Source organism: Mustela nivalis, assembly GCF_964662115.1.
Source record: "Mustela nivalis genome assembly, chromosome: 1".
NCBI classification, from domain to species: domain Eukaryota; kingdom Metazoa; phylum Chordata; class Mammalia; order Carnivora; family Mustelidae; genus Mustela; species Mustela nivalis.
In genome coordinates this window covers 2,132,472-2,153,109 of record NC_139020.1, presented here as the reverse complement: position 1 = coordinate 2,153,109, position 20,638 = coordinate 2,132,472, and the positions used below count along the sequence as shown (strand labels likewise).

Genomic DNA, 20,638 nt, shown 5'->3' with positions numbered 1-20,638 from the left:
TGCAGATTCTCTCTCTGCCCCCGCCTCGCATGCTTGCTCCCTCTCAAATAATCAATAAACCTCTAAAAAGTAAAAATATTGGTCCTCAGAACACATGTGTGCCAACACACACATTCTCACACACACACACACACACACGCGCGTGCGCGCAGTGGGATCTGGGGAGAGGGAGTGCTCTTTTCCCAGGAGACAAAACCCGAGGGCCCCATACTCTTGGTGCTTGGGAATGGCAGGCTTGGGCCAGACCCTCGTCCCCTACGCACGCAGCTGGGCTCGTGTGCTGGGTCCTGGTGCAGCATGACTGTCCACAGGCAGAGACGGGCAGTTGTGGAAGGCACCCTCAGACTCCACAGAGTCTCGCACACATCTGGGTCACCCGGGGTGGGCCATGCTTCATCAGGGGGCACACCTGCTCTGGGGACACACCCCACCTCTGCTTTGGCTCTGCGGGGGAGACCCCATTCATTGGCACCAGCTCCTGGCCCCCTGATGTAAGAAGCTGGGGGGGGTGTATGTACACACACACACACACACACACGTGCAGCCCACCAGCACACGCAGACACAGGTACACGCGTGTGTTTGCTCATGCACCTCTGTGTGCACGGACACACTAGGGTGCACACATGTCCACACACCAGCACACACCCCAGGTTGTAAGAGGAAGCAGGGCTGCTTCTGTAAGGGCAATCCCACGAGGAAATGGTAGGAAATCACAACTTTATGCTCTGGAAATCATCCTTCTTCTCACGTCTCCTCATGTTTCACGGAGCGCCTGGGACCGCCGAGCAGTCCAGGTAACCCGCACAGCAGGGAGCTTCCGGAAAGAGAAGATCCTCTTGACAAAAGTGCTTCCTAGAGGCTAAAAACCCAGGGAAGAGCCCCAGTGGTCCTGGGCGTCTCCGAGGGTGACGTCATCAGGTCCGGCTCCAGCCCCGCCTACTCCAGGGCAGAGCCCCGCAGCCGCAGCCGTGGGAACACCCCAGGAGGAGCGAGTTTTGGGGAGAGCGGGCGGAAGGGATGCACGGGGCGTCTGGAAGGTGGGACGACCGGGGGTGGGGGCGTTTTCAGCTCTGCCCCCGGGAGAATCTGGCAGGTGGTTGAAGGGACCCCCTCCACAGTCTGGAGGGGGCCTGACCCCCTCAGATCATACCTGTGGGGTCCAGTAAGGCCTGCACACGGCCTTCCCGAGGGCTGAGTGTGGCAGGGGAGGCCCTAGCCGGGCACGGGAGGGGCTCCCTGAGGTCCCAGAGCACTCGGAGCTGGCTGCTGTGTGCGGGGGGCCTGGGGGGGGTCCTTACAGACAAGCACGTGCTAAGTGACCTTACACCGAGACTGGAGTTGGGGGTGAGGAGCCTGCTCCCGGCTGTTTGCGAAACCACTGAAGATCCAAGGGCCCCTCGGGGGCATCACGGGGGAGGGATTCTCCTTCTATCATGGGAGGGCGGGCGGGGAGCGCATACACCGGGCCCAGAGACCTCACGGCCAGAGTGCACCTCGCCCGACCCGGCTCTCAACCACTGTGCGGGACCAGAGAGCCTCTGGGGACCCTAGCCCCACGTACCGCCCTCAAACACAAGGTGTCCTGGTGAGGGACTTCAGCCATGAGGGACAGACAAGTAGACTCCTGGCTGAGGCCTGACACGTGCTCTCAATCCCCGGACCCCGAGAGCATGGCCTGAGCCACCAGGTATCCCCTACTTCAACTTTTGGGATCCCCCTTTCCAGGGGCTTGGCGCAAGCATTTCTCCCTCTGTTTACAACCACGGAAACAGATCATGGCTTGGTCTCAGCCTGGGAGAATCCCAAAGGGGCACCTGTCACAGAGGGATACAGGTGAGCCGAATGCGCCGCACCCCTGCCGCTCCCCATCCCCACCCCACGCGCAGAGAGTCCAAGGGCAGAGGCCGCCTTTTCCTCAGAGCACAGCCGAGCCGGGATGTCCATCTTGGGCTGTGGGAAGCCAGGGATGGGAGAGGGACCTCGGGTGACAGCCATCAAGCAGGTCCTGGGTCCTGTGTGCTGCGCACCTGCTGAGGCCGCCCGGCCTAGCCGGTCACTGTCCCACATCCCCCAGCTTGGAGAGAAGCAGGGAGTCGGCCATGCAGGAGGCCCCCTGGCTGCTGCGGTTCCAGCCCCTTCCCAGCAGGAGAGAGTCAACCAGGGGGCTCCCCGCAGGACAGAGCAGGCCGGTGGAGGGGGTGCGGCAGATGGAGGAGCAGCCGGCTGGGGCCCCTGCTGGAGAGCCGCAGAGCTGGCCGGCAGCTGAGGCCGTGAAGGCTGGTCCTGGAGCGCTGCCGTGGGAGTGGGGAGCCCCCGGGTGACCCGAGCCCCGCCTCCCTGGAACAGAGGCAGAGACTCTCTGGGGCGGGCGTGCAGAGGAGAGGCACAGACGGCGGCGTGTGGGCCGGGGTGGGGGGTCCGTGCCACCAGGCTACCTGGCTTGGCTACCTGCCACCCCCCAGAGGAAAAGCAAGCTCTGGGCCCCTAGGGCAGAGGCCGTGGTGCACTGGGAGCAAGGCGCCCGCGGGGTCCGGCCTGCGCTCCCAGGGGGACCGGAAGAGAGGGCGGGAGCCCCGAGGGTGGGAGGCACAGCCGCTCCTGGGTCCTCGAGGGGCCAGTTCCGGGCGGTGGACGGAGGGCGTCTCGAAGAGCAGAGAAGCGTTTAGAATCCCAAGTGTGTTACGAGGCTGCAGCTGGTCTGTTGAATGATGATCTGTGGAAGGAGCAGCACAGACCCTGACCTCAACAGCCTTTGGGGACCTGAGACCCACGAGCCGCCGTCTGGACGGGCGCTTCCAGTCCAGCCCCACGAAGGAGGTGGAGCCACAGGTTTATTCCTTAAACAGAGCCCTGCTGAAGATGCTAGATGAGCCAGGGAGGGCTCTCCTCCGTCGCAGTTCACGCGTGGGCAGGAGCAGACAGCAGAGGACCAGCACCTCTTACCCACCAGGAAACCAGTGGCTGGGGCGGGGGAGGGGCAGAGGGAGAGGGAGTCTCCAGCAGGTGCCCCTGAGCGCGGAGGCCCCGCACGGGGCTCAATCCTCCGACCCTGAGACACGACCTGCGCTGCAACCAAGATTCGGGTGCTCGTCCAGCGGAGTCCCCCCGAGGAGTCCCCCAGAGACCCCCCTGAGTGGTCGTTTTAAAACGTGCCTGGGAAAGCCCGAGCAGGACCTGCAGGCAGTGTCAACTCCAGTCCTTACCTGACTGTCCAGACTCTGCCCGAGCAGGTGATCATCCGTACAACGCCGCAGCCACCCGGAAGGACAGTTGTTCTCCCGTTCACACACTCCGTGTCCCTCCCTCCCTATCTCTCTCTCTCTCTCTCTCTCTCTCTCTCACACACACACACACACACACACAGAGTGTTCTCGGGAACTGGTCCGAGAGGGGCTCCGGGGCCCCCTCTGCCTACCCCAGGTTTCGGCGGCACCACAGTGAGTCTTCGCGCAGCCCTGAGCGTTTCCGCAGGAGCTGGGTCATCCTGGACACGCGGCCTTGAGCTTGTGTCTGGCAGCGTCTCAGCGCGGCGTCTGGACGGGTCCCCAAAGCCCGGGAGCCTTCTGTAAGGTCTCCCAGGCCGGCACCGAGGGGCACGGGGGACAAGGCCCAGGGCTCTCTGCCCCCGCTGTCCCGCTGAGCGCCCCGTGGCGTGGTCCGTGCACAGGACTCCGAGCTCGGGACCGGAGGACGGAGGGAAGGTGACCCGCACGGAAGCTGCCAGAACGGGCTTAGGAAGTTCACGGCACGGGGGGGGGGGCAGGGAATGTCGTGGCGAAACCCAAGTCCCCAGACAGCACACTCGACCTGGGCCGTCCCCCCACAGGGGAGGGTTCTGTCCCCCTAAAGACCAGAGGGCCAGGCCAGGGCGGGGCGGCAGGGATGGTGCTGGGAAGGAGCCCCGAGAGGAACATCAGAAGGAAAAAGTGAAAACGACGCAGCACCACGTGAGCGACCACGGCTCCGGCACCTGGAGCCGTCACAGCGATGTCCAGCTAGTGAGGGGGCGGCTGGGGCTCGGATGGCATCTGCCTTCCGCTCGGGCCATGGTCTCCGGGTCCTGGGGTCGAGCCCCACGTCGGGCTCCCGGCTCGGTGGGCAGCCTGCTTCTCCCTCTCCCTCTGCCTCTCCCCCTGCTCTCGGTCTCTATCTGTGCATCTGTCCCAAATGAATAAAGTCTCAAACAAAAATAGTAAGAGAAACCCGTAGGGGCCCGTCCCCAAGGCCACTGCAGCCTCACACGCCCTGCCCTGCCACGCGGCGCGCGCCCGCGTGTCTCCCTCCTCCCTCCACGGGTGAGTTTATCCTGAAGGGCAGTGACAGCGGAGACTCGCTTGCCCCGTGCCGTTCTGGGCACTTCTGGGCATTAGCTCAGTGTCTTCACAACCCAGGAGGAAAGCCTGAGCCTAGGTTCCCCAGTCAGCCGGGCACTCAGCAGTCTCAGGCCATCCTCCTGGATCGTGTCCCGGGATACACGGAGGCACATGGACCGGTCGTCCCGCCGCCCAGGCTGATCCGGAATCGCCGTGGGACTTGCACAGGGAGCTGCATGTCATCCTGCGGCCGTATAGTTTCTCGGTGTGATGGTGGCAGAGTCCCTCCCTGGTCCTACTGGCCGCCGGCCGCCCTGGGCCATGCAGCTGGGAACCTTGTATCCGAACTGCTCCGTGTGGGAGCTTAGGGCGGGGGTTTGGGCCCTCGCAGATCCTACCTCTGTTTCCCCAAATGGGTGCGCCGTTCCCATGTCCAAACTGAGCGCGGACGTGGCTTCAGCCCTCGCCTCCCTGTCTGCTCTAGGGGACAGGAGGGTGACAGGTGCATGTGAGTGTTGGGGTCCCCTCTGGGAGATGCTCTGTTGATTCCCTCTGCTTCCCACTGTGGCCTTTTTCTTATCGCTTCATAAGAATTCTCTTAAGGAATTTTTTTTCTTTCTTCTTTTTCAAAAATTAACATATAATGTATTATTTGCCCCAGGGGTACAGGTGTGTGAATTGTCAGGCTTACACACTTCACAGCACTCACCCTAGCACACGCCCTCTCCAATGTCCAGTCCCCAGACACCCCATCCTTCCTACACCCCTCCCCTTGGCAACCCTCAGTTTGTTTTGTGAGATTAAGAGTCTCTGATGGTTCGTCTCCCTCCTGATCCCATCTTGTTGCATTTATTCTTCTCCTACCCCCTAACCCCCCATGTTGCATCACCACTTCCTCATATCAGGGAGATCATATGATATTGTCTTTCTCAGCTTGACTTATTTCGCTAAGCATGATACGCTCTAGTTCCATCCATGTTGTCGCAAATGGCAAGATTTCATTTCTTTTGATGGCTGCATAGTATTCCATTGTGTATATATACCACATCTTCTTTATCCATTCATCTGCTGATGGACATCTGGGCTCTTTCCATAGTTTGGCTATTGTGGACATTGCTGCTATAAACATTCGGGTGCACGTGCCCCTTTGGATCACTATGTTTGTAAATACCCAGTAGTGCGATGGCTAGGTCGTAGGGCAGCTCTATTCTCAACTTTTTGAGGACCCTCCGTGCTGTTTTCCAGAGCGGCGGCACCAGCTTGTATTCCCACCAACGGTGCAGGAGGCTCCCCTTTCTCCGCATCCTAGCCAGCATCTGTCGTTTCCTGACTGGTTACTTTCAGCCGTTCTGAGTGGAGTGAGGTGGGGTCTCACTGTGGTTCTGATTTGCATTTCCCCACCCCCTAGAGCAATTCACGTCCCCAAAGACGTCCTGCCACTCCTTTCCTCCAAAGTCTTCCGGTGTTGCTGCTTCCAGACACGGGACCAGTAAGCCCAACCATGCACGCGGCTCTCCCCCATATCTGTCCCCTCCAGCCCTGCCCACGGGAGGACCTCCTCACCCCAGGGGCCTCTGGGGAGACACGTGGATCAGGCTGGGGTACAACGCCGGGGACCCGTGGCTGGCACCACCCTATGAAGTGGAGCCTCTTGTGAATCAGACCTGTGAGGCTCTTTCTGCGGACAGGTGCGCCGGGCAGGCCATGAGGCCAAGGTGTGTGCTGGGGGGCAGGCATGAGGGCGGCACAGGTGATGGAAGGTGTGGACCTCCGTCTGTGGGTCTCCAGCCTGTCCCTGCTCGATCACAGCTGCCCCGCTGCCCTCGTGTGAAACACTCCTGCCCAACTGTGCTGCCCAGTGGCTTTGTCGTACCTCGCCCGGGAGCGCCGGTTCCAATCACGCATGCTGCTCCATGGCAAGGCCCGTGGCAGCTACCGGGAGCCAGAAGCACACAGGGGCTGCTTTCACATGCCTTTAAGCTCTCAGAAGCATCACTCCAAAATCCCAGGACCCTCGGTGGAGGATGCAGTTCTGTGAGTGTGGAGGCCAGTGGGATGGGGGGCCTCGTGGGACGTCTGACCAGCTGAAGGTCTCTGTGGCTCTCCAGGGAAGAGGGGGTGCTTTCCCTTATGGGGGGAGGGAGGCTGCGCCTGTTGGCCCCCAGGTCGGGGGGCTGAGGAGTTCAAGACCCTCAGGCTTGGCTAGTAAACTTCACCACCGCCCTGAGTCTCAGGTCCCGTTTGATTCTAATTAGGGTTTGTCCTTAGCACAGGTTGCCTGCCCATTGCAGCTCTCCTTCCCTTTCGATTTTTTTCCCTAAGGTTTTATTTATTTATTTTTCAGAGAAAGAGAGAAAGAGAGAGAGCACAAGCAGGAGGACTGGCGGGCAGAGGGAGAGGAGGAAGCAGGCTCCCATCACTTCCCGACGCAGGGCTCGATCCCAGGACCCTGAGATCATGACCCACGCTGAAGGCAGAGGCTTAACCCACTGAGCCACCCAGGCGCCCCTGTTTCCCTTTCGATTAAGGTGAACAATCATCCAGTTTTCCCGAAACCGTCTCTGTGTTAGCCCTGGAGTCCCCACATCCCGAAACCCCTTACTCATGGGCAAACCGGGAGACCCTCACGCTTACAGCCAGGTCCTGGGTGTGACTTCCAGCACAGCGGCTGCGGGTGACACAGGCCCCAGCGACAGGCTCCGAGACGGCCGAGGGCACACCTGTCAGTGTTGGGCCTGGAACCCTTCACCGGCTGAAGCCATTTTCGTTGGCATCTGAGAAACATCTTGTAATTAAAATTCTATTAAAATAAGGGGAATTTGAGGACCCCAAGATGAAGCAACCAGTAGCATCTTTAAAATTTACTTTACTTTAAATTTGCAGAATTTACTTTAAAAATTTACTTTAAAATTGCAGAATTAAGATTCACAAGTGTGTAGGGAGTGAGATCAGTTCATTTGGGGCCCCAGGTCAAATTCTGTTTAGGGGCCCAAGGGCGCCAGGCTGCGAGCACCGCTCATGGAGACGCTCAGGCTAGTCTCCCCAGCCCGGCCTGAGAAGTCATTTGGGGACGTGTATCAGAGTGAGACAAGCAGAGTGTCCTGTTCTTGGCGGGGACCTGGGGATCCGCCTGGAGGCCATCCTCGGTGGAGGTCTAACCACCTCCCGCCACCCCAGGGCCTTCCTGCCCCACAGCCGGAGCCTCCAAGGCCACCTAACCCACTTAGAAGATGGCCCCAACTAATGGCCACTTAAAAATGCATGACCACGGCTCTGCATTGGGAGGATCGATCCCCAAGATCTCTCTGGAAGGGCTCAGGGAGGCCTGGAGTCAGCTTCTCCTTCAGTCTGCCCCTCCCCCGCGCGGGGCGCTGTGTCGCAGGCTGGGTCTGCACTGGGCCTTTGGCATCACCACGAATCCTGAGGCTGGGAAGGCCCAGGTCGCTGTTTGCCCATTTTCTGCTCATCAGTAATCCACGCGGGGCGCGTCTCGCCCCCAGGTCTCCAGCGGGCTCCCCGCGAGCGCCGGCCTCAGCTCGGACCGCGGGACTGGGCTCCTGCAACTCCGAAGGGCCCCGGAGTGCGGGACGCTGAGCGGACTTGGGGCCACAGCTCCCAGGAGGAGAGCTCTCCGGCTCCGCGGCTGCCCCAGCTGCGCGGGGTCTGCTCTCCCGCAGGACGGCGCTGCGACCCGCACAGAAGGAAAGCTGTGGGCACCCCAGTGCCTGGCGCAGAGCCTCCACCCCCGGGTGGGCGGGGTCTCCACCCGCTCCCAGGCACACCCACCCTCGGGGGTCTGCGTGTCCAGCCGGGGCAGCGCGCAGCAGACTCTGGGAACAGAGGCCTAGATGAGTAGGGGTCGTGTTCTCCTGCGACAGGAGTCCACTCCAACCTGGCTCAGCGGGCTGACAAGGTCACGGCCACCATCTGGCCCCAGAGCCGGCCACCTGCCTCTCAGCGGCCTGCACGTGGTCCTGCAAACAGCGCGGGCTCTCGGGGGATGGGAATGTGTGCGCTTTCCTGCGCCCCCCGGGAGGCCCTGGCCAGGCCAGCGTGGGGGTGTCTGCCGGCTGACTCCGGAAGGTGCTACAGCACCCCCCCTCCCTGCCCCGCCCGGCAGGGCTGGACCTCCGGTGGCAGAACCGAGGCCAGAGCAAACAGGCTCACAAGGGAGTCAAGGGGCTTCCACGGCCCAGGACCCCCAAAGTGCAAGGGACCGTGGCCTGAGAAGACTCAGCTTGCAGCCCTTCCCATGGTTACCAAGCCTCAGGCCTCGTCCCCCAGGGACACAGGGGCCCAACCTCCAGGGAAAGGGCCTTCCTGGTTTTAAGAAAGTCCTGAAGGCACCTCTGAATTGTAAAGACCCTCAGACTCGGCTGGTTCTGTGGTTCGGATATCTCCGCATAAAGTTCCGATGAGAACAGTCACCTCTTTCCCAGGAGCGTTCTCAAATGACAGGAGGGGTTCAACAGCCCATTTCATTTCTCTGAGTACTTAACACACTCACCCGATAGCCCCGGACACAGGGAGAAGCCCCAACATCCGGCCTGTCTGCAGGTGTCTCCTCCCCTCTCCCCCAGGGATATGCATGCGCTCAGCGTCGGCACACTGCAACTTGCACAGGTCCCCACAGAGAGGGTGATGAACCCCAACTCCACGGGACAGAAGCTCCTGTGTTCTGGACCCTCCCAGCCCCGCCCCATATACCTCTCCATCTGGATGTTCACCTGCACCCTTTATCACATCCTTTAGTATATGATGAGCCCACAAATGTGTTTCCTTGAGATCTGTGAGTCGCTCTAGCAGATGAGTCCGACCAGAGAAGGGGTCGTGGGAGCCCTGATTTGTAGCCGGTGGTTGGAAGTGGAGGAAACCCTGGGACCTGCTGATTGTTATTGGCATCTGACCTGAAGTCCGAGGTGGGGGGCTCATGTCTTTACCTATTCTTATTGGGTTGGTTTTTTTCTTCTTGATTTGCAGTAACTCTTTATATATTGTTTATTACAAAGATTTCATTCTTTGTAATGTATGCTCCCCCCTTTTTTACTTGTTTATTTTTTGACTTTGTTTATGATGTTTTTCTCCTGGCATATGTTTCTATTTTTATGGCCAGACTTGTCCTTCCTTTATGCTTTGGTCTCTGGATTTTGACATATCATAGGAAGGCCTTCTCCACTCCAGGGGTAGAGGAGTTCACCGTATTTTCTTCTAATAATTTCATGGCTTTGCTTTCTACATGCAAATGTTTGATCTCCCTGGGCCGTATCCTGGGGCAGAGTTAGGAGCGTGGATTTATCGGGATCTTCTTCCAGTTAGATACTGAGTTGTCCCAACAGAATGTGTTCAATGCCTGTCTTCGTGTTGACTTGTTTTCAAATATCTGATAAGCCTCACCAACGCCCTATGAGATGAGCATCGATTCCGTTTGATAAGGAGATCCACAGCAGTAAAGTGGGGGATAAGCTGGGATTCAATGAGCTACACACGTGTAAACCCCCAAGCACAGGGAAACACTACTTGATTCGGAGGGTACGTCGCTGTGCTGAAACAGAAGCGTCCTGCTATGCAGGGAGCCGGGGCGTTGGTGGGGATAACTGGGCAGAAAGGTCTAGTCTCGTTGAACTAATGCACCCCTACTCCCGAAAACAGCTGAGCAAGAACAGGACAAAACTTCTACTTCTTTAATCAACGTCTCAGTCCTGGGCTCTCCTAATACTTCCCAAAGACTTTCATTTAGGTCCTCGTTCACCTTCCACTTGAAGTTCCAACCTGATCACACGCTAAATCCCCACGTGTACTCAGGTCTGTTTCTCACCTGTGATGTCGTTCCGCTGCCCTGCGGGCAGGACACTGTCCGCACGACCCCAAGTTAGTTGTTCAACTCTCAGCGAGAGCTGCCTCGTAGAGTGTCAGCGTGACTCCTCCTTCCCAGAATTTTCCTGGCTACCCTTTCTTTATTTCTGATATCACTCCTGAAATGAGCCATTCTAGGCAGAGGACAACTTAGCCTGTTGATAGTAATGATTGTAAGGATTGCATTAAACTTAGAATCCAGCATGGGGAGGGTTGACCGTCCACACCCAGCCCAGAGCATGGCTCATGCTTTCACCTGGGCAAACTGACTTTGGGGACTTTGAAGGTTCTCCCCATACGTGCTTTACACATTACTTGCTACACATATGCCCCGGAGTTTTCTCTTTTTGTTGTTGTCTTTATGGGGTTCTCTCCCCCATATCTTTCGTATTTATGCACGTGCACACCCACACGCATGTGCGCACACACACACACACACAGACACGCATTATCTATCAATCACTGTAGACGTAGACGAAGGGTACTAATTAATAAATGTGGAATAATATTAATATTATAGGTAACCCGTTAAATTCTCTTATTACTTGTGCTTATTTAAAATGGATGCTTTGGGCACCTGGATGGCTCAGTTGGTTCAGCCTTTGCCTTTGGCTCAGTTCATGATCCTAGAGTCCCAGGATTGAGTCCCGCATCAGGTTCCTTGGTCAGCGGGGACCCTGCTTCTCCCTCTGTCCACCCACCTCCCCAGCCTTGGTGATGCAAAGATCTCTGTCTTGTTTCTGCCTTTAAGGGAGTAACTCCCGAGCCTCAGTGTTAAGCATGGAACTGCCCCTGGGCTGATATTATACGACTATAACGTTACATATGTTGACGTACGGAGGAAGAACCCATCGTTGTCATTTCATTAAGCATTTTTTAAAAATCAAGAATGATTGTTGAGTTTGGCAAATGCCTTTTCTGAATTCACAGAGACGATCATAGCGTTTTCTCTTCCATCTCTTCCCCTGATGTGCCGCGTGAGCAGACTGTCTAACATGAACTCGCCGGTTTGCTTTGGCAGCAGAGTCTGTCTGGAACACGCTAGTCTTCATACGCCGACGGGTTCTACTCGCTCATAGTTCAAGACTCTCATACTGATACTTGTAAGTTATTTTGGTTGCTGGATTTCTTTCTCTGTGCAGTCTCTATCAGGTTTTGCTTTAATACTAGACTTCCTTAATGAAAAAGAGTTGTAAGTTTTCCCCCTTTTTCTTTCTTTTTTTTTTAAAAAGATTTTATTTATTTGAGACAGAGAGAGAGAGAGATCACAAGCAGGCAGAGAGGCAGGCAGAGAGAGGGAGAAGCAGGCTCCCCGCTGAGCAGAGAGCCCGATGTGGGGCTCGATCCCAGGACCCTAAGATCATGACCTGAGCCGAAGGCAGGCACTTCACCGATGGAGCCCCCCAGGTCCCCCTCTCTCTTTTTCTCTGCTCGGGAGTAGGTTAGAGAGGGCGGACTTTCCCTGGGAAGTCGTTGGAGTTAGGGGCTGTTTTGGGGGGAGGAAGAGCTTTAACAACTTTCTCTAAGATTTGGAAATTACCTGTTTAGACTTTATTTTCCGGACTCCATTTTTTCCCTAGAAAATTAAATTTCACTTTAAGATTTATTTTAAACAAATAGTTGTTTAAATCAAATCAGTACAGATGGGTCACTTGCAGCCACTCGTCCTCGTTTCTGTGGTTACGCTCAGCGTATTTGCACCTTCTCCCCATGTCCTCCACTCCCGCTGCACCGGCGACGCGTCCCCGGGCTCTGGCTCCCCACCAGTGACGGCTGCTCTCCTGCCTTTGATTTGCGTTTCGTTTTCCAACCTTCCACGCCAGTGATGCATTCGCTTTTTGCTCTCCCTTGTAAATACGTTGGCATGTTTGCATCCGAGGCCGCGTGTTTGCCACAAGGCGTGAGCCAGGGGCCCGCAGCACTGTGCTCCCACTGTCTTGGTGCCGGCGAATTGTACCTTCTGGCCGGTAGTTGCCCTTTGACCCAAGAGCTGTTGAGAAAATTTGTAGATTCCACATAGAAAGGCTGTTGGGTGTCCTTATTTTGGTATCAATTTCTGGTATTGTTGCGTTACGATTGGAAGATGTGGCTGGATTATTCTTTCAGTTTGGAAAGTCTCTGAGGCTCTCGTGGGGGCTCAGTGGACAGTCAACGCTGCTTCGTGTCCCCTTGCTGGGAAGAGGTGCCCTGTGGCTGGGTTGGAAAGGTCTCCCCCACGAGTACTTTACTCATTAGTGTTCAGCCTTGAATACCGTTGCTTTTTGTCCTGGTTCTGCCTTGGACTAGACTGTTCCTCCTGTTAGCAAGGGCAGCCTTACTGAACCCCGGAGCCAGAAAGGACACGAGCTTGGGCTGGGATCTCCGGGACATCGTGTGCCTCCCTCCCCTCGCCCTCTCCCCTGGTTGTGTGGGTCTGGGAGATCTCGGCAAAGGAAGAAGCAGGAGGGCACGGGGAGGGCTCCGGGGTCTGCGGCGACTGCCGAGCCTCCAGGAAGAAGCCCTTGGGTCTGAGAGCAAGAGGCACAGGGAGAGCAGCCGGGCAGGGTGAGCCACCCACCAACAGACCCCTGTCAGCGGTCCTAAAGCCATCGGAGCTCTGGCCGGGTCTGCCAGGAACAGCCGGCCGATCCCCTGGAGGGAGGCCTTCGGGCCGACCAGAGCCCGGCTGGGCACACAGCAGCCGTTTAGGGATGCAGTCCCCCAAATTCATTTACAAGCTGAGGGGGAGAAGCTGGGTTTTCTGTTACTAACAATGAAGCCCTCAATGTCCGCAATGAAGCGTCTGGTACGTGTGACTCTCTGAGTCGGGCAAGTTCTGGGGCAGAGTATCTGGGGCAGTTAGTGTGTGGGCGAGGGCACAGAGTGGAATGGGCCTGGGTGCTGCACGCGCCTGATGGACCACAGAGCTCCACCTCTGAAACTCACCATACGCTCTATGTTAATTAAATCGAATCTTAAATTATACACTTCTTCAAAAAGCAAACGAATCATTGATTCTCGGTAATCAGGCCATGGATGCCCCTGTTTGAGACCTGGGGGTGGCCGTGGGTGCCTCTCGCGGGGTGGTTGCAGGGCAGGTGTGTGTAGAGCCGGACCTTGTCCTACCGACCGGCTGCATCCTGGGGGCACTCAGGGGCCGGGGGCCGGTGACTTACTTGCTGGTGGCCCCAGAGAGAGGTGGGAGGGCGCGGGGAGGGTGAGGAAGGGCAGGACGTGGAGAGGCAGTGGCTGTCACTGGTCCTGCCGTCTCTCTGGGCCCCTCAGGAACCGTGCACAGGGCGCTTGGAGAAAGGGAGGTTTGTGCCGTTGTCCACCTCAAGGGAGGCCCTGATGGTGGTGGCGACTTCCTGGCACTTCCCGCTCTGGGCCTCGGAGAAGGTCCCGGGCCTGGGGCAGGAACGCGGGGCCCCCAGCCGGTCCTGGAGGGGTGACCCTACCAGCAACCAGGCCATCCAGCTGCCACGGATGAGACTGAACTGTGGGCGAATGGTCTGGGGCCCCTCAACCTGTCTGCTAGGGTCTGGGTGCGCCCCTGTGATTGGACAGTGTTTCGCTGTGCGGCCCGGTGAGAAGAGACGCACAGAAATCTGGGCTAGCTGACGCCGCCGGTCCCAGCGATTCCAGCTGGGTTCTGGTGCCTCTGGAGGCGAGCCCTGAACCCGCACTTGCCTCCCACCGCCCCTCCTGCCCCCGCAGCCCGACATTAGACATGCTGGGGGCTGGCACGGGAGGTGCCAGCCTTGGCTAAGCCAGGCCACAGCTGGCTTCTGCCCCCAGCGCAGGGGATAGCCCCTGGGCGTGAGAATACCAGAATGACAAGAGTCTCCAGCAAGGTGGCCCCTCTCACCCCTGCCTCCTGTCCCCACTGAGCAGGACACAGGTGCCAGACAAGCCTCTCAGGGGATAACCGAAGCTTGAAAGGAGAAAGCGGGAAGCCAGGCTGCCAGGAAGCCAGGAGAGAAGGCAACCGAGCTAAACATAGGAGCACTGAGCAGAACGTCCGGAAATGTCATCCTCAGTGCCAGGTCTGGCTTCATTATCCCTAATTATTTGAGTCACATGATGCAGAGGCAAACCAGGGAAGAGGTCCGCGCACACGGACGTGGGGAGGGCGTTCTTTGTGCCAGCGACGCACAAGGACAGCGGCTGTGGCCTGGAGGGGCGGGGGCCCTGGTGCACCCCAGCTCTGCTCTTCTACCCACGGTCCCCCCAGCGCCCCGTGTTAACTGGATGGTAATAGCAGGTGTTCTATCCCCCCTGGGCTGGGGAGAGACTTTTTCCTTAAAGAGAGCCAGAAGGGCAGCTGCAAGGTCAAAGGGTGGGCCCTGATCACGGCTTTATAGTGAGGTGGCCTTGGGGAGTCTATGACCCCCCCCACCCCCAGCACACCGGGCTGTTGGTTTTACCCTCACCAACAGCCTCCGCCCCCACCCCACACCAGGGGTTTGTTAGTTTAGGAGGGAAAAACGTCTGCGTGACATTTCTTCGATTGCTCCTGAGGTGGATTTTTCGTCTGCAGAATTGTTCCTACATCTTCTTTTCTTTGGTGGATGGTGGACTATTTGCCCAACCAGGGATCTAAGTCCTAGACAGCTCGGTGTGTGCAGAGAAACCTGCGACCCAGTGGCGGGGACCAGACTGCCTGCCCAGCGCAGCCCGGCCCCAGGAGAAGCTCCTCACCCCGTCAGTGCGCGAAGCCCCACCACAGAGGAGTGGGCGTGCGGCGAACCGTTCACAGCATCACACGGCTCCCCTGTGGGTTCTTTGTGGAGACTCGAGTATTAGTATTTTAAAGTCAATTGAGTTTTGTTTTTTAAAGATGTTTATTTATTTTACTTTGAGAGAGAGAGAGAGAAAGAGCAGGGGGGGGGGGGAAGCAGGCTCCCTGCTGAGCGGAGAGCCCAATGCAGGGCTCGATCCCGGGACACTGAGATCATGACCTGAGCCGAAGGCAGAGGCTTTAACCCATTGAGCCACCCAGGCGCCCCATCAGTTAGGTTTTTAATTAAACTTTTATTTTGAGTGCAATTGTAAGTTGCAATTGTAATTGTAAAAATTGTAGGTTTTCTCCCCAGAGGTGACAGGTGGCAGAGCTCCAGTGCCCGCCTCCATGGGGACGGGGGCATTCATGTAGCCCAGACGATGCAGCGCGATCCGTCCCCACTGGGATTCTTCAGCCCCTTTCCCTGCTTACCCCACACCCTCTCCTGAACCCGTTGTTTTCCAGCTTTGTGATTTTGTCATTTCAAGAGTATTCTGTAACAGTCACAGAGCATGTGACGTTTTGCGGCGGGATTTCTTCATCCAGCCCCGTTCTCTCGAGCCCACCCACATGCACCTGCCAGCAGCCTGTTCCTTCTGATTGCTGTGTAGTGTCCTATGGGGTGGCTGTGTGTTTAACTGGTCACCCATCAGGGGACATCTGGGTCATTTCCCGTCTGTGGCTATTACATATCAGCCTGCTATGAACACTGCTGGCTGGCTGTTCCTTCGGCCCATCTCTGCGGAGGGGACTGAGCGGTAGGACAGAGCAAATGCTGTGGACCTTCCCCGGAGCCACTACACCTGCAATAGCCCCATACCTTATGTAATAGGCTCTTTGGAGCTTAGAGATGGTGCAATGGGCTACCAGGAAAGATCATTTGGGCCCAAGTTCCCGCAACCTTTAAAAAAAGCAAATGCTGTCTCAGGAGACAAAGATCTAGAGAAAGAACAGACATTGATTAATAGAAATAGCATCATGTTTGCCATTATTAAAAGAAATTGCTAAACCAGTATTTGTGCTGAATTCCAGCATTTTCTAAATTCCCATGTGATAAAAAAGTTCTGATAGGTCTGCTAGAGGGAAAAGAGCCCAGGAGGAGTCCCCTGAAGGCTCCCCAGCCGGAGGCTGGCTGCAGTGGAGCAGGAGAGCTTCGCCCTTCCCTCCCTCCCCTCCAGAAAGGAAACTTCCATATCTCGCCTATTGTAAATATTGCTAAAATAAACATTGGGGTGCACCTATCTTTTCAAACTCCTGTTTTCACTTTCTTTGGGCAAATACCTAGTGGGATTATCAGATCCTATGGTCATTCTATGTTTACTTTTCAAGGAACCTCCCTACTGTTCTCCATAGGGAGGAGGTGTGGGGGGGGGTGGGCAAAATGGGGGGAGGGGAGTGGGAGGTGCTCCGGTTATGGAGTAATTCTGGGGAATAAAGGCACAGCATGGGGAATATGTCAATGACACTGTGGCTGAGTGGTGACTGGTGGTAGCTGCACTGTGGGGAGCCCAGCCCCAAGGACAAAATTGTTACTTTGTACATTGGAAACTAATGTAACCTTGTGTGTCAACTGTACTACAAAAAAAGTACTTCCTTAAAAAAAAAAAAAAAAGTACTTCCTAGAACTGTAGAACAAGAAAAAAAAAAAAAAAGGCTTCTTCCAAGCCAGAGCCAGGCACGTGGCCAGGACATGGTGTCTGTGGTCATCAGGGAGACTCCTTAGTGTCTGTGTTCCCCAAGTCTCTGAGTTATGTCTCCGGGAGGACAGGCAGCCGTGTGGAGGTCTGCCCTGCGAGTCTACACTTGGTATTGGCAGGTTTTAAAACATTTTTATTTCGGAAGTGCCTGGGTGGCTCTGGCAGTGAAGTGTCCGGCTCCTGACTTGGGCTCAGGTCATGATCTCAGGTCATTGGATGGAGCCCCGAGTTGGGATCCGAGCTCAGTAAGGAGTCGGCTTGAGATTTCTCTCTCTCCCTCTCGCTGCTCTGCCCTCTGACACTCATGTGCTCTTTCAAAAAAAAACAAAAAACAAAAAAACAAAACTGAACATTTAAAAAGTGTTTGTTTATTTTGGCTACTTGAGTAGACATGAAGTGATAGGTCACAGTCACCTTATTTTGTTTTTCCCTGGTGTCTACTGATGCGGAGTCTCCTCTCCAACCTGTTGTTAAGCCGATGGGGTGAAATTCTCATTTCAGTAACCATACTTTTGAGTTCCAGATGTTCCATTCAATTATTCTGATACGTCTCTTACTCTGCTGTGTGTCCCCGTCTTTATTCATTAGGTGCATACTTCTCCTTAATTCTTTGAGTTTACTGTGGGAGCTTTATAGTCTTACTCTGTGAACACAGTATCTGGGCCATCCAGAGGCTGGTTACTACTGACGGCGTTGTTTCTTGATTATGGTTTACACTTTCTGGTTTCGAGGTGTAGTAATTTTTTAGCATATGTCGGGCATTGGTGAATCACGAGTCGTAGAGACCATGAATCATCTTCTACAGAAGAGTCTGGACTTCTGTTTTTGCTGGCAGTTCAACTACTATCTTTTTCACCTACTTTGTGTAGGCTTAGTTTTAGGCTTTTTGTTAGGTCGGATCTGAGGAATGTCCAAAGTGTCCACCAGCTTGTCAAGATTCAAATCTGAGTGCTGTCTGTCTTGCACATCTTGTCAAGGCTTTGCCTTGCACTGTTTTAAGATTGGTGTAGCATCGACCCTATTTTAGGGCAGGGGTTGGCAACCTATGTATGGCTCCTGGCCACATCAGGGCCATGCCCTGTTTTCATTTGGCCCTTGAGCTAAGGATGGTTTTTATATTTTTAAATAATTGTTTTTCTAAAAGTCCCAAAGAAAAATCTAAGACTGAAACGGTATATGACCTGCAAAGCCGAAAATATTCCTCCTGGCCTTCACGGATAAAGTGGGCAGACCCCCGGGCACAAGGTCCTCCATCTGGGGTCTCGGCGGAATGTCCTGGGAGTTAGTGAGGCATCAGTGAGATCTTTCCACTGGCCCTGCTCAACCTCTAGTCTTTGTGCCACGCTTGACTCTGTCACAGTCACTTTCCAGTAAGCCCCATGGAGTCTCATTCTACACCTGCTGAGCCCAGCCGAGGCCAAGGACTTACAGGGAACCCCCAGGCCGACTCTGGCTCTGCACCGCTCCTTGGTTCCTTCTCCGGCCGTGCCTCACAGCCTCCCGTGTCAGAAACGCCGCTCTTCACGCCCTCACCCGGCTGCAGTGCACGTGCTGTGCAATGCACACACACTTGGCAGCTCTGTTCAAACTATTTCACGCATACGGTCACGTTACTTCATCTGCAGATGTTACCCCAAAACGACTTTCCTTACACAGGGAACTTACGTGCATTAAAGTGGGGCTTGATTTTGTGGCATTCCCACAACACGCCCATTCCGTGGGGGGAAGCTCCCGTGTGGTTGGGTCTGGGGGAGGGCTCAGGACCCAAGTGGAAGGCACAGTCCCACAGTTCGAGCATTCAGCAGTTGTCCCTGACACACGGAGCTAGTGCTAACACGAGTGCCGCACCCTGATGTGGCCATTCAGAAGGAGGCAGTCATTCCAACTCCCTGGGAGGGTCGGGGAGCCCAGAGGACTACCTGAGGCGCTGTGGGATCTTTGGCTGCAGGCGGAAGGTCAGTCATCTTGCTGTACTCTGTGGCAGCAACATTCCAGCTAAACCCAGTGTAGCAAGAAGACCGCAAGCCGGCCGTATGGCAGGAGTAGCTGCCCTTCCGTCCCGCAGCGGGAATCATGCTGGAACCCCGGCTTCCCCTGCGGCGCTGGAGTCTGGCGAACCTGCCGAAAGCTACTCTGGGTGAGAGGACCCACGAGGTGAGCCACTGCCAGGCCACTGTCCACGTGCCCCTCCTTAGGGACCCTAGGGCGGTCCCAGGGTCCCCCTGCTGTGAGCGCTTCTCAGGGTCACACCAGTGTCCAGGGTTCCTCTGGGTTGCTGTCGGTGACCCCCGCGCCCCGGGGTCGCGCCCCTGTCTGTGTGCTGCCAGTGACCCGGGCGGCTGCCGTCCGGCAGCCCGGACCCCGCATCTCGGGGGATCTGCACGGTGGGCAGCGGCCGTGCTCCGGGTGGCCAGGTGCTGGGGCGGGTGGAGACGTCCCCCGGGGCTTCCGGGCCGCAGCCCTCTCCACGGTCCATGCGGGACCTCCGCTCCGAGGTCCACGCGCGAGCCCCGCCTGCCTGCCCCGGCCCCGCCCCCGCCCCGCCCCCTCCCCGCCCCCCGCCCCGCCCCCCGCGTTTCTGTCGGAGGACAGCGCCGGCGCGCCGCCGGGAGGCCTCCCCTTTAAGCCGCGCGCCCCGGAAGCGGTAGCGCGGCGGTGCCGGGGCCGGAAGTGGTGCGGCCGGCGGGCGGCGGGCGGCGGCGGGCGGCCGGCTCCGGAGCTGCCTCGCGCGGCCGGGCGGGCCTCCCTGTCGCGGCGCCGCTCAGGCTCGGGCTGGCCCGGCGCGGCCTCGGGGCTGCCCATGGGGCGCGGGGGCCCGGGCCGGTGACGGCGGACGCCCATGGACGCCCCTGAGGCGCCGCAGCCGCCGGTGATCTACACCATGGAGAACAAGCCCATCGTCACCTGTGAGTGCCGCGGCCGCGGGGGGGGCGGCCGTTGCGGGGCCCGGTCCGGCCCCGCCCCTCCCCCCGCCCGCGCCCCTCCCCCCCCGCGCCCTCCCCGAGCGCTCCCGGCCCCGCCGCGTCCCGGAACGGAGGTGTGGCCCGGGCGGCGGCTGCGGCGGGCCCTGCGCGCGCCGCCCCGACCTCCGACCCCGCCGGGACGCGCTCGCGGGCCGGGCGGCTGCGCTCGGGGAGGGGCGGGGGGCGGGCGCCGGGGCCGAGTTCGCGGGCGCGTCCGTGTCCCCCGGAAAGGGCTCGGGGGAGCGCGAGGGCTGCGGGCGCCCGCGAGTAGGGGTCGGAGCCGCGCGACGCTCGCGGCCACGGGCGTGACCGCTGCGGGCGGAGCCGCGCTGGTCCCCGCGGACGAGGCCGCGCCCCGGCAGCCCCGAACGCCCCGCTCTGCGCGGCCGGGCCGGTGCCCCCGCGTCGGGGCTGGCGGGCGGTCCTGGGCGCGCCGGGACTTCGGAGCGGCCGGACGCGAGCTTCGCGCCGGGGCGGACGAGGTCGGAGTCGCGCCGGCGGCCGGCGAGGTCTGGCGTCCCGCGGGCCGGAGTTTCGGACTGTTGGGAGCGTAGCCCCGCCGGTGCCCCGTGCGCTGCTGCCCCGTGCGCTCGCGGGCTGTGCGCGGAGGCGCCGCGGCCCCGGGGACGAGCGGGAGCCCACGGCGCGGGGGCCCTGGGCTCGCGGCTGTCCGTGGGTCTTCCTTCCCGCGTGCGGGGTCCGGCCGGCGCGCTGCTCCTGCTCCCGCGCAGAGCCCCGAGAGGCTGTGTGAGTTTGGGTTCGTGGCTTCCCCTCCAGGTGAGAAACCTCCTTAGGGACCGCGGCTGCGTCTCCGCCAAGTCCGGACCCTGCCGTCGTTCGGGGACAGCCGTGCGCACCCGGGCTTGTGCCCTGAGTGTCTGCCTAGACGCCGCACCGCGCTCTGCGCTCGGCCCCGGAGGACGGGTCCGTGTAGGGCTGGTCCCTCCCGCAGGCGCCAGGTGCTTTCCAGGGCCTCCGGGAACAGGGGCCGCGCCCTGGGGTCTTCCTGTGAGGTGCCAGGGCCTGGAGGTGCCTCCCCGGCGCCCCG

At 58.2% G+C, this 20,638-nt stretch overlaps 1 protein-coding gene across 4 annotated transcripts in view; it reads left to right on the top strand.

Annotated features, from left to right (window-relative positions):
- The first annotated feature begins 19,314 nt into the window (after positions 1 to 19,314).
- The window catches only part of TRAPPC10 (trafficking protein particle complex subunit 10), a 77,109-nt gene continuing 75,785 nt past the window's right edge, over positions 19,315 to 20,638 (top strand). For 2 of the 4 annotated variants that reach the window (XM_082720407.1, XM_082720405.1), the window contains exon 1: positions 19,315 to 19,533. In XM_082720407.1, coding sequence (XP_082576533.1) covers positions 19,467 to 19,533 — 67 coding nt within the window. In that variant the 5' untranslated portion in view covers positions 19,315 to 19,466. The remainder of the gene's footprint in view (positions 19,534 to 20,638) is intronic. The other 2 variants (XM_082720408.1, XM_082720406.1) reach the window with 1 other exon arrangement.